This window comes from Pseudochaenichthys georgianus, chromosome 15 (assembly GCF_902827115.2).
Source record: "Pseudochaenichthys georgianus chromosome 15, fPseGeo1.2, whole genome shotgun sequence".
NCBI classification, from domain to species: domain Eukaryota; kingdom Metazoa; phylum Chordata; class Actinopteri; order Perciformes; family Channichthyidae; genus Pseudochaenichthys; species Pseudochaenichthys georgianus.
This window is the reverse complement of record NC_047517.1, coordinates 32,437,693-32,451,332: the sequence shown is the minus strand read 5'-3', so window position 1 is coordinate 32,451,332 and position 13,640 is coordinate 32,437,693. Positions and strand designations below refer to the sequence as shown.

At 43.7% G+C, this 13,640-nt stretch overlaps 1 protein-coding gene across 1 annotated transcript in view; it reads right to left on the bottom strand.

Moving 5' to 3' along the window:
- Window positions 1–13,640, bottom strand: part of lrpprc (leucine-rich pentatricopeptide repeat containing) — a 74,652-nt gene that overhangs the window by 17,957 nt on the left and 43,055 nt on the right. Inside the window, 5 exon segments of the mRNA XM_034100676.2 lie at window positions 461–587; window positions 902–1,028; window positions 4,007–4,149; window positions 5,052–5,142; window positions 5,304–5,372. Coding sequence (XP_033956567.1) covers window positions 461–587; window positions 902–1,028; window positions 4,007–4,149; window positions 5,052–5,142; window positions 5,304–5,372 — 557 coding nt within the window.

Here is a 13,640-nt window from a genome sequence, read left to right as displayed (position 1 = left end):
GCCCGCCACCTTTAAGCGGCGGGCTCCAGCAGGAAAAGCTGGAGGCCGGAAAAGAGTGAGACAGGTAGCGCGCCAAAGTAAAAGTGGAACCGAGAGACAGAACGAGAGCAAGACAGACGGACAATTTAGCTGCTGCGGCTTATATGCAGGTGCGCTTTATAGTCCGGAAAGTACGGTAGATACTAAATACCAGGACAGAATGCAAAAAAATAACTCTGATCGACAAGGAGCTGCAACTATGAAACGGCTAATAGATTAACCAATTGTCAACAAAGATTGAAAGAAAAAAAATACACGTCTCGTGCAAAAATAGGTATTCAAACTGGAGTCACAATTGTTGGATTATACCAACATATATGCCTGGTATTAAAGAAAACGTTGAAATAAACCTTTTTTTTATGGTTTACCAAAATGTGTCGTTGCAGAATGAGATGACACAGATAGATGATTAGGCACTTACATGTCTTTGACTGCCATGGCGTCGTTAAGGGACCCCTCGGCCAGCAGCGAGCGGATCAGGTAATCGTATCTGATGGCGTTAAATGCCAAACCATTATCATTGGCTTCCTTGCAGATCTTTAAGGCTTCTGTAGAAAGAGACAAGAGGAAAGACAGGAGTCTGCTTTTACAAAGAACATTTCATTCAGTGATTCATTTCTAAATTAAATAATCTAAATGTCATATTGTCCATCAATCGATTGATTAATGCAGATCTGAAGCAAAAAAGTAAATCAGGGGCTGTTGCACTTTTAACTATATGCCTCCTAATGCTTTAACGCAGCTTCAAAAGTAACCTTTGCACACCTCCGATGATTCAAGTTTCCCCCCAGTGCATTTTACAGTACGTTTGGTTCAGCTCCATATCATGTCTGACAACACCACGGGACCTCCTGCTGCTCACCTTGGGCTTTGTTATTCTTACAGAGGGCAATGATAGGGCTTTGAAAGCTTGTGCCTTGAGAGCGTGGGCCTTCTTCCACTTTGGGCGCCGCTCTTTTGGCCGGGGGGGCTTCTTCTTGGTACCACGTCTGTTAAAAACACACAAATAATACTCAGTCCGATGCTTCCATAACCACACACACACACACACACACACACACACACACACACACACACACACACACACACACACACACACACACACACACACACACACACACACACACACACACACACACACACACACACACACACACACACACACACACACACACACACACACACACACACACACACACACACACACACACACACACACACACACACACACACACACACACACACACACACACACACACACACACACACACACACACACACACACACACACACACACACACACACACACACACACACACACACACACACACACACACACACACACACACACACACACACACAGTGTGTATGACAGTGAAATAATGGCGGGCAGGGCAGGGTCCCCTAATGCTCGTTCACCCGTGAAGCAGCGAGGGGAGGGGGTTAAGCTGTATTGGCTAGGGGCAAATTAGATATGGCACCCCAGGGGCAAAAACTAAAAGTGTGTGTGCGTTAGAGTGTGTGTGTTGGAGCAGGGGTGTCAACTCCAGGGCCCCAGGGGTCACCAAGTTCATCGCTCCAGGCAACAGCAATCACTTCCTCTCTCATCACGCTCCGGGCTGTAAGAGCACGCAGACCAGCGCTGAGGAAGAACGCAGCAACAGAGCTCACTAGGATTTATTATTTGAGCAGTGGTGTGCGAGTACATTTACTCAAGGACTGCTCTTCATTTTGAGAGACTTGTGCTTCACTTGAGTATTTCAAATTGTTGCTGCTTTCTTCTACCCCACTACAATTCAGAGGTAAATGGTGTACATTTACTCCATTGCATTTATTTAATACCTTTAGTTACTTTACAAATGTGGATTGGTGATGTGAAATATAAAATTCACTTAAATAAGACGTTAGTTACATATTCACAAGCTGCACTTTTACCAGCTTTGATAACACTCCAATACATCAATAATTAAAATCAAAACATATACAATTCTGAAATGGGCTAATTTTCATTATGAGTACTTTTACTTTTGGTACTTTAAGTATATTTTGATGCTAATACTTTTCTACTTTGAACCGAGTAACATTTTGAATGCAGGCGTTTCACTCGTAACAGAGTATTCCTACATTCTGGTACTTCTACTTCTACATAAGTACAAGATCTGAGTACTTCTCCCACCTCTGCATTTGAGGCTAAACTCCCCTCTTTTATTCGAATGCATTAATCCACAGTTTGTCTTTGAGTCAGAATCTAGGCCGCCTGGATGTAACTAGGATCCAGCGGCAGCCATATGGTGGCATTTAGCTGCTGGCTAAATTAGTCTGGCATTACAGATTTACAGACAGATCAGGCTGTAATTCCCGTCCGCAGCCAGCCGCTCTGATTGACCACACTTCAGATCAGAGCCTCAATCCTGTTTCCTCTGCATGTAATGAACAGAGGCTTAAAGTGGAACGGGGTGAGGTCGGGCGGGGGGGCTGAGTGCGAGGGGTTTTGGGGTTAGCTCCGATGATCAGAGTTCGCTCTTTGGTTAATCTGAGCAGTATGGATATAACTCAGGGTGGGAACATTGTGTTTTAAATGACACCGAGCAGCTTGAGTTAAATAAATACATTATTCGGCTCCTCGCTAAATCAGTGAAGGACAAAATACAGAATATGCCAGAACTTCATTACACCTGTGAAGAATCATACTAAGCATTTACAGTTCATTTACTGAATATATTTCAGTTATTTATTATTGTAAAACTATTATTGTGTCTCTACAATATTTTATTTTAAATGTTAACAATACTTTTAACCTTTGTATGACATAATACATGAAAAAACGCTGCATTAATTCAAAAACAACGGGAAGAAAAATCCATTAAAATAAGAAATCTCTGCCTGTTGTAATACATAATAGTATTCGTGTATGAAATGCAATAAATCAGAAATAGAAATTCGACAAGCTCTGCAAATGTATTGCCCACCTAATGATGAAGTGTTTGTCCAAATCCTTCACATACTAACGCTGTCGATTCTAATGTAAGTCTTGATAACATCCGTCTCATTGTTTTATTTCCTATTTAAAGTACTTCTTTCTGTGACCTGAGGTCGTTTGTTTGATTGGGAATGACGTGATGTACTTCCTCCAAATGAGCTGTAGTTTACTACTCAAGCACCACAAGTCTATTACCAAGGTAATGTTGCACTGTTATCTATTTATAGAATATATAATGTCAGAACAATTGTAAATCACAAGCTTCCAGAGCTTGCAGTGACATCAAGAATACTTACAATAAAAAGCTATACAAATTCAATTTACAACGGTAAAGAAAACCGTAAGTGAACATTCTTCCTCGTATGAAGCTGGAAAGGGAGATTATTCTTTGCCTATTGTTTCTTGATAAACGACCTAAAATATTAATAGAATATTTGAGGACACATAAGATAACAATGGGTACCTCCAACCATCTTTTAATATGTCTGCACCGTTGTGACTTGTGCTCAACCATCAGAGCTGCATGCCTGTGTGTTGCGTTTGACCTCGGGCACTTTTGAGAGTCCTCCAGAGCTCTGGGGAATCTCCTGGCCTTTACTTCCAGCTTCATCTCCCCCTCAGGAAGCTCTGGGCAATTATTCTTCATAATAACACATCTGTCTGGGTTGTGCACATTATAGAGCTTAGGGCTGCTCAATTAATCATATTTTTAATCGCGATTACGATTTTGGACGGCAACGATTACGAAAACATCACCGAAATAAACGATTCTTTTTTTTTTTTCGGTTTTTCAGTTGAATTATACTTAAAGTTCAGGGTAATCAACTGTTTAAAACATATTGTCCAACTTTTTTTCTTCAATAAATGGATGTTTTCAAAGTAAATGGATAATCGTTTTTAATAATCGTGATATCAATTACTGAACCAAATAATCGAGATGATAATTTTTGCTATAATCGAGCAGCCCCAATAGGGCTTTGGTTTTACCTCGGGCACATCGAAGGGCACCTCCTGGCCGTTATTCTTCAGGATTTTGGCCAGCATGAGCAGGGTCCTCTCTCTGGGGATGACGTTCTCCTCCTGCATCTTCGTCCAAAGTCCTTCTGCTTTCTTCCACTCGTTTGTTGCCTCTGCAAGAAGCCAAGCAGTGAGATTAAGAAAAGACGTGTTTCTCATGATCGCCCGCCTCTCTCCACTTCAACAGTTTCTGCTACTCATCAACACGGCCTGGGAACCCCACTGACACCGACTCTTACCCCTTTTTAAATGATATTCTCCTTTCTCCGTCGTTGTATGCATCATTTTACACCAAAGCAAAATCATCATGTGTAAAACTACTTTGTAATATAAAATGTTTCTGATTCTGACAGTCGGCCCATACTGCTCATCACTCGGCCTGAGACAGACATAGCACTACATGCTGAGAGAGAGCAATCAAAGCACTAATCTGATCAACTGACTGGCCCTCAACTATGCTGTAATTTAGGAAACAAACCAACTAGAAGGTGTGTGTGTGTGTGTGTGTGTGTGTGTGTGTGTGTGTGTGTGTGTGTGTGTGTGTGTGTGTGTGTGTGTGTGAGAAAGTGGGGGTAATGGATCGACAATCAGCATTAACACTCCAATCACAAATCTGCTCTGCTCTCCACTGCAGCAATCACACCATGTCTTCTGCTCTTACTTTTGACTGATCTCAATCTCCACACACAGATCTATTGTTTCATGTCACACTTTACACATACTGTAGGACCCCGGCCGTTCCCTGTCTCAATCCCTATAATGCCATATCTTTTTGAGTGGACACGTGACAGAACAATGCACATCAACAGAGGACACACACACACACACACACACACACACACACACACACACACACACACACACACACACACACACACACACACACACACACACACACACACACACACACACAGAGACAGAGAGAGAGAGAAGGTCAAGGCAGCAGAGGAGATCAGGGCAGTTTGCAAATTGAACGAAATATAATAGAAACCACTCACAGACAAATGGGACTTACCGTATTGTCGGAGGAGGTAACTGTACATCTCGTCTCTGTCGCACTCGAACAGTTTGTCCGTCATGTCCACCATCTGCTCCAAGGGCTCAATCTATACAACAATATATACAATTTCCTTTGGAATTTTGCTACCTTCATTTGTCTTTATGGCCTTGAATAGTTCAGCCTGTGTGTGTGTGTGTGTGTGTGTGTGTGTGTGTGTGTGTGTGTGTGTGTGTGTGTGTGTGTGTGTGTGTGTGTGTGTGTGGTTACCTGGTTAGAATTTATACATTTCTCTGCATACCACTGTATGCGCGCAGCCCTTGCCCTCAGCCCAGGGGTCTAGGGGAAAAACAGATGAGAATGTAAGAACATAATACATAAAGTAGATAAATATATAGACGGTAGAAGAAGAAGAAACCGTAGCAATGTCGTATTAAACATCAGATTGTGGTCACTAGTCATCCAATGAGAGTTTCTCACCATATCTTTCATTGATCTTACTTTGATTTAGTTCTAAAGTTATCCTTTGTTTGTGATGTCTTTCAATGACCTTTGAAGGCTTATCCATATGGAAAGGCCTTCTTATCATTTCGCCTCTGATTTTGAGGTTTATTTTATCTTTCATTATGGATTAACACTGCTTTGTTCTTGGTTTGGAGAATCAAATAAAGTGTAATCATTCAATGTTTAATGTTGTAGAAAACAGAGACAGCTCAATTCACACAAAGTAACAGGTTAAAAATACACGAGGTTTAAAATATACAGATTATAAAGAGACGTGTAGTACTTTTGTAGTGCTACTAATAATATGCAGATAGACAGTGTATGCGTGTCAAATAGGGGCTGACATAGATTGATATGCAGGCTGGTGTAGCTCAGGTTTAGCCTGATGCGTGGACTGACTGGATGATTATTATCATGGAATAACAGTGATCAGGATCTCATCTGTCTCTTGGGGCTTTGATACAATCTGAATAAGACTAGGATTGAGAAATCTCGCCCTCCCTCTCTTCCTGGTAATCTGAAAAAGAGAGACAGAGTGATCTGCCAGCACGTTAATCTGAACGGGGATCAGCAGCGCTCAATCCCCGCTGGCCTCTTTGATGGGAGCCCATCATACTGCGAGAGGAAGTGGAGAGTCAAGAAAAGACGGGCTTCATCCCTTTCTCTGACCATCCCTTCCTCTCCCAATCCCCTCTCCTCTCAATCCCTCCCTCCTGCAAATCTCCTCTGCCTCTCTATCCGGCCCAGGTGAAGGCATTATGTTCTTACCCAGCCAGCCAAAGGGACAAATTAAAATGTGTTGCACTCTCTCTCTCTCAGTCCGTCTAATCTTCTTAGAGACTAAGGCAAGAGCTCCATCTTTTTTCTGCCTCCCATTCCCTTTACTTGGTAAAGTCTTGCGGGCACAAAGCCACACACACACACACACACACACACACACACACACACACACACACACACACACACACACACACACCACACACACACACACACACACACACACACACACACACACACACACACACACACACACACACACACACACACACACACACACACACACACACACACACACACACACACACACACACACACACACACACACACACACACACACACACACACACACACACACACACACACACACACACACACACACACACACACACACACACACACACACACACACACACACACACACACACACACACACACACACGTTTGGGATTTTGAATCCGTCAGGACAAATCTCCCTAAAAAAAAAGTTTGTGCAGGAAACTAATCCTCAGAAATAAGAAGGCACAACACGCTCGGCTGGATCAAAAGAATGAAAAGTAGAAACAAACAACAGCACGGACACTCTCACTCTCAGGAGGATTTAATGGAAACATGTCATCAGGTCAGAGTATCAATCCTCACACACATCACTCTGCCTCTTTGAGTCGTGCGTGGCCTTTACACGCTTCCTTTCTCATCTTCAAATCCACGTACACAAAAAGAAATAGATAGAGCTGACCTGTTCCCACCTCCACTTAACAAACCCTCTCCATCTCAATTCCTAATGTTCTAATTCCACTAATCACCTGTTCACTTAGTCCACACACAAAAACACATAATGGCTCACCACTCTTTAGCAACACTACCTAACCTTGACATGCAGGTGCTGCAATAATAGGCCCGGCCACCTGACAATCCTCTACCTAACCTTGACCATTTAGCACAAAATTGGCCACCTTTCTCTATCATTACATTTAATTAGCTGTGATTAATCAGCTGCCAATTATACCAAACAGAGCCCAAAGAGACACCGCTCTGGACAGCCACTTGACGCTCTCAGAGGGGGATAAAGTATGTGTGTGTCGAGTGTGTGCATATTCGAGTCATGGATATGATTCTCTTGTTTTATATATCCTCTTCAAGATATCTGTCGTCATGCAAGTTTAAATGACAGTTCAGGGAGGAACTTTCTGTGCACAGACTTTCTTTTCTAAACATCTATGCAGGCACAGTAGTTCACCAACACTCAACTGCTCACGCTATAATGCTGAATGTGTCAATATTAACATCCCAACAAAGATGTGTAACATGAAAGATATCGCTCATTGAAAGACGCAATCATCAGACTCTGAACTTCACCTCAGCTCTACACAAAGAATTTAGCATCTTTCAGGTTCTTTTTGGTTTTCAGCACCACCCACGACTTCACTAGCTCAGCAGCAAACAGTAAACAGACAAGGCTGGGACTAGCTAGTGAAAACCACAGAAAAGATTAAGAATTACGATCTTCTTTATTCTACTTAGAAAAAAGAACCGTAAAAATAGAGATCTGTGGCTTCAGGTGATCCGCAGAGAGGATTAACAGCAGTGTTTCCCATACATTGAGTTATTTGTGGCGGGCCGCAACAATTAAATATCGTCCGCCACAAATGGATCTCATAATGGATAGTGAGGTGGGCTGGTGATCGGAAGGTTGCGAGTTCAAATCCCGCCTGGAACACCACTACTAGTGTGCCCTTGAGTAAGGCACTCTACTCCAGGGAGAATGTCCCTGTCATTGTAAGTCGCTTTGGAATAAGGCGTCTGCGAAATGCCTAAATTGTAAATGATATTTTTGGGAGAATAAACTCCACTCAACTCCGGTGTGTCTCACTCATTAACAACGCAACACAGAGCAACAAGAACATTGTCTGCTACAGTAGCCATGAACTCGCATGCATTTTCTTATTTGAGGGGGGGTCGATGCGTGGGCCACCCGAATAGGTTAAGGGGCCTTTGGCTTTTCTTGCCGGGGGGGTGCGGTGCCCCCACAAATAGAGTCAAATTCTGTGGGAAACACTGAACAGCATAAACATTTGGATCCAGTTAGTCGATATGTGTACGTCTGCGGGAATCACAGCTAAATGATGATGCTAAAGAGATTAACTTCAATCAGCAAAGAAAACAGTACAAATCAAGGTAATGAATTGAGATGCTTCATTCAAATATAAAACAAGCCAAGGAAACCCCAGTTTTGGTGTGAGCCACTCGTCCACGACTAAAAGAACATCAATCCCCTATTGCTTTTAATTTCAACATATATCTACGCGATCATTGATCTCCAATGACATTGTCTACCGTACTTTTCGGACTGTAAGCCGCGACTTTCCCCCCCATTTTTTTTGTACAGCTAACGGCCACTAGGGAACCTCCTAAACCTATGGATTTTACAGGTAAAATTAACCACCTTTAACTCTATGGGCTCTATGACCGGTCCGCGCCCGCCACCTCTAAGCGGCGGGCTCCAGCAGGAAAACCTGGAGGCCGGAAAAGAGTGAGACAGGTAGCGCGCCAAAGTAAAAGTGGAACCGAGAGACAGAACGAGAGCAAGACAGACGGACAATTTAGCTGCTGCGGCTTATATGCAGGTGCGCTGTATAGTCCGAAAAGTACGGTAATTGTTTGCCTGACTGACCATCATGTTTGGGCCCATGCATATTTATAAAAAGCAGTTTTCTTACATTTTGATCGGATTGGGGAATACTTCATCATTTGTATTTACCATTAGGTAAATGGCAGATATTTTCACCCATAAAGGGGAGAGGCCATGATCTAGAGGGAAAATACCTGGAAGGGTTGCTCTCATACATTTGGGAAATGTGAATGTTTTAGTTTATTAAGGGTAAAATAAAAATGTGTCGCTGCAGTATACTGTATTCTTAGATATGTTTTAATGTACATTCTAAAGCCTTGTCTGTTGACATCTGAACATGCCCCGTCCATGTTGTATCAAAAGAGATCTGCAGGTTTAAAGTCAGCCTGCGTGTCAATAACAAACCAAAACCAGCAGCTTATCGTCTCTCCAACATTCATCTCCCGTTGACACCAGGGATGTACCTCTGTGGTTTGACAAGGCTTCACCAATCTCACACATCGATGGCATGTATCTTACTTTCTGCTATAAGTAGGATAACGGCAATACAATCTAGCCGAACAATAACATGTTGATAATATTTAAGAGGGTTTGGAAATCCTCAAGAGGGACAAATCCTTATTTTTAGTGCACACCAGGGCACGAGAGAGAGCAGATAGAGGGAGTTATGGTATTTTTTTCTGCTCTCATCCTGATCGGACAACATAATGGCCTTGTTCCTCTTTCCTCTGAGGTCAGGCTCATCCCTCTATGTGTGTGATCTCTGTCCCGCTATCCACCGCCTGCCTGTTTTATCCACGTGAAAATCGCTTCTTATCTGCCCCTCTCCTTTTCCTCACACTAATCTACAGGGCTTACAGCTAGATTTAAGTTGACAAAGATATAAATATTCATAAAATATTCAGGTCAGATGCGCCACAATAACAATAAGAGTATTGCTTTTACATTATGCATGTTCTCTGTGGATCATGACAGTCGTGCCGATCCTGGTTTTCATGCAACTGTTTTTAATCAGGTAGCTCCTCTGAGATTAAGAATTGCATTTTATATTGAGATGTAATGCAGCCAGGGAAATCAGATACAAACACCACGTCTCTGTTCATGTATGAGTTTCCAAACATGGGAAGTCAGGCCTTACAATGTTTCATTACTTAAGCTGAACATCATTCATTCAGTTCATAAAGTGATCAGTCTTGCTTTTATTTGCTCCGACTAAGCCATCTAAAACAGTGAAGATTCACGCCAGGAAACAATATAAATCAAGGTTGGTTATCGTGAGGGAATATTTCTGTCTTTACTCCTAGATATTTAACCTTTTCTGTGTGTTGACGTTTACGACCAACCCTGGCTCTGTTATCTCTCTTAAGGAACGGGAGGCTCCAACTATCTTGATAAACCAGTTCAACTCTCGGTCACGCAATGGTTTACGGCTGTGGGAACGCTGGCTTCGAGGCCATTAAGGGTCAGAGGCAAGTGATTCAGGGTGCCCAGCTGTTAAGTCTATCTCCCCAAATATGTTGTTTACTCTCTCTGAACTAGTTAAAAGGTCCATCGAGAGAGAGGCGCGGCAGATTTGACATGGCAACCCACCAGGGCAGTCAGAATCTCTGGCTGTGTGACTTGTGATGTGAATTTCTCCGGCCGATACTTGTAAATAAATATCAGTGTTTGACATCAAAGCTCCAACTCTCCTCGTGTCTCTCCGAGTCCTGACTCTGCATTGCTGCAGAAGTTTCCCTTACAGTTATTATTTTCAACGTCTAGATATGGTGACATTATTAAAGGAAGGACCCTATTAAGATGTAAAACCAAGTACAAACAGCACGGTTCTGTTCACGTATGCGTTTCCATACAAGTGAGATTAGGCCCCATATAGGTTCATTACTTAATCTGGAAATCAGTCATTCTGTTCATAAAATGATCAGTCAACCTTAAATAATAATAATAATAATATATAATATTTTTATAGCGCCTTTCAGGAAACCCAAGGTCGCTTTACAAGTCGGGTAGGGGGGGGGAAGTAGTGGAAAAATAAACCTATTAAACTAACTAGTGGGGAAAGCCTTAGTAAAAAGGTGCGTTTTGAGGGCTTTTTTGAAAATGTCCAGGGTTGGGGCGCTGCGGATTTCGGGGGGGAGAGAGCTCCAGAGGGTGGGGGATGCCACACTGAAGGCTCTGTCACCAAAAGTCCGCAACCTGGTGCGGGGGGTGGAGAGGAGATCCTGTCCAGATGATCTTAGCTTCCGGGATGGAGTGTGGTAGCGGAGAAGGTCAGACAGGTATTGGGGGGCAAGGGCATGGAGGGATTTGTAAGTCAGAAGAAGGAGTTTATAGGTGATACGGTGCTTGACTGGGAGCCAGTGGAGGTGGATCAGGGTGGGGGTAATGTGCTGCCAGGGCTTGGTGTGAGTGAGCACCCTGGCAGCCGAGTTCTGCACATACTGGAGCCTGTCCAGGGCTTTACTGGGAACCCCGAACAGGACTCCGTTGCAGTAATCCAACCGGGAGGAGACGAATGCATGAATGAGGGTTTCGGCCACGGAATCAGAGAGTGATGGTCGTAGACGGGAGATGTTCCTGAGGTGATAGAAGGCAGACTTAGTGACGGATTTGATGTGTGACTGAAATGAGAGAGTGGAGTCAAGGATGACACCCAGGTTACGGACTTCGGGAGACGGGGAGATGGAACAGCCGTCAATGTGGAGGAGGAGATCCCCAACCTTCCGGAGCAGTGCTTTGGGGGCCACAACCATGAGCTCAGTCTTCTTACTGTTGAGTTTGAGTAGATTTGCTGTCATCCAGGTTTTTATGGCATGGAGACAGTTGACCAAAGACTGTGGAGGGAGCTGGGCGGATGGTGAGGTGCTGAGATAGAGCTGAGTGTCGTCAGCGTAGCAGTGGAAATTGAGACCGAATTGACGTATGATCTGGCCAAGGGGGAGCATGTAAATGGTGAAAAGTAAGGGACCAAGCACAGAGCCTTGGGGGACACCATGGTTGACTGGGGCCGAGGGGGAGGATGAGCCGCTGATGCTAACAAACTGAGACCTGGTTGATAGATAGGACTGAAACCATGACAGAGCTGTGCCAGTGATGCCAAGGTTGTCAGAGAGGCATTTCAGGAGGACTGTATGAGAAACAGTGTCAAAAGCGGCAGAGAGGTCGAGGAGGATGAGAATACTGATTTGTCCGGAGTCAGCAGCGAGAAGGAGGTCATTAGTGATCTTGAGGAGGGCGGTCTCTGTGCTGTGATGTGCTCTGTAGGCTGACTGTAGGGGTTCGTAGAGCTCATGGTTGGACAGATGTTGATGAAGCTGGGCGGCGACAGCTCTTTCCAAGGTTTTGCTAAGGAAAGGAAGGTTGGAGATCGGTCGGTAGTTATTCAGCTCCTTAAAGACTAAATCACCCAAGACTCACGCTAAGAAACGATGTCAATCCTGGTTGGTTCTTATTTGCAACATCTAGATATGGTTACAATACTAAAGGAAGGACTCTGACTAAGCTTTTGGTCCTTCACAGTTTTCCACACCACCTTTGGGGTCAAGACATCAAATCCCACAACTTGCTGTTTGATCAAATGTATAACAGGGCTCTACTTTTTCTTTTAAAAGATTATTTTTGCCTTTATTCCAGAGAGGGTGTTACATTGCCTGAAAACTAGCTACTGTAGTGACAAACTGCCATTTATTGCATCTCAGCGTGAATGATTAGTTCATTTCACCTAAATTAATTCAAATGAAATGATGTTGGTTAAATTAGCTTCACATGTCGGCCTACTGAGTTCTGAACTTGCCATTTAGATCTAGAAAGGGGGCTATGCTGTTTGATTTAATTCAACACAATATACGCACTCCACTACGCTGTTGTAGTATTTACTGTATCCAAAGCTCTTAATATGACTGCTCATATTTCAAGCCATCTTTTCCCGGCCCCTTGCTTTGGATCATTTTCATCAACCGGCCACATTCCAAACTAATTGAATAGCCCTGATATATGTAGGTTGAACACCTCTGCGCGTTTATGGCTCCGACAAAAGCCCATCAAGGGTGAAGACAGCGTAACCGAGTGGCGTTATGCTAGGCAGCTTCCCCCACCATGCAGCAATCGGTCTGACTCCTCTTTGCGTGCATCCACGCTTGACACCACATATACGCAAAGTACCAACCCGCCAGCCATGTGCACCCCAGTCATTTGAGAGGGATGAAACACAACCTCTGCATCCAGAGAGTTTACCACAAAACGTCTCTTACACCACATTATTTTTTCCTAGGCACTACTACTGGTTGTACTCGCATCCTACGGAACACATGCGGTGACGGTGCTTACAAAATCTCGTATTGTCACATATCTGGTGCCCCTGAGAGAATCCTTTCTAACGTAGCATTCCCAGATGTTGAACATATTTCCCTCCAACTGGCGTGGCCCAGTGATGCTGGGTTTAGCGCGCCAGAAGATTACGTTTGGTTGTGCGGCAACAAGCTCTATCAAGTTCTGGCTCCCCTTTGGATAGGGACATGCACTCTAGTGGATTTGAATCCAGCAGTCACTGTACTCACGTCCTTAATGCACACGACACATCATTACCCAGAGTTCCAACACCCCGACCACCACAAGGTAAAAAGAGATATGACGTCCGCTGGAGCTAAATTCATGGGTGGCCTGTTTCCATGGTGGGGTACAGTAAACAATGCCCA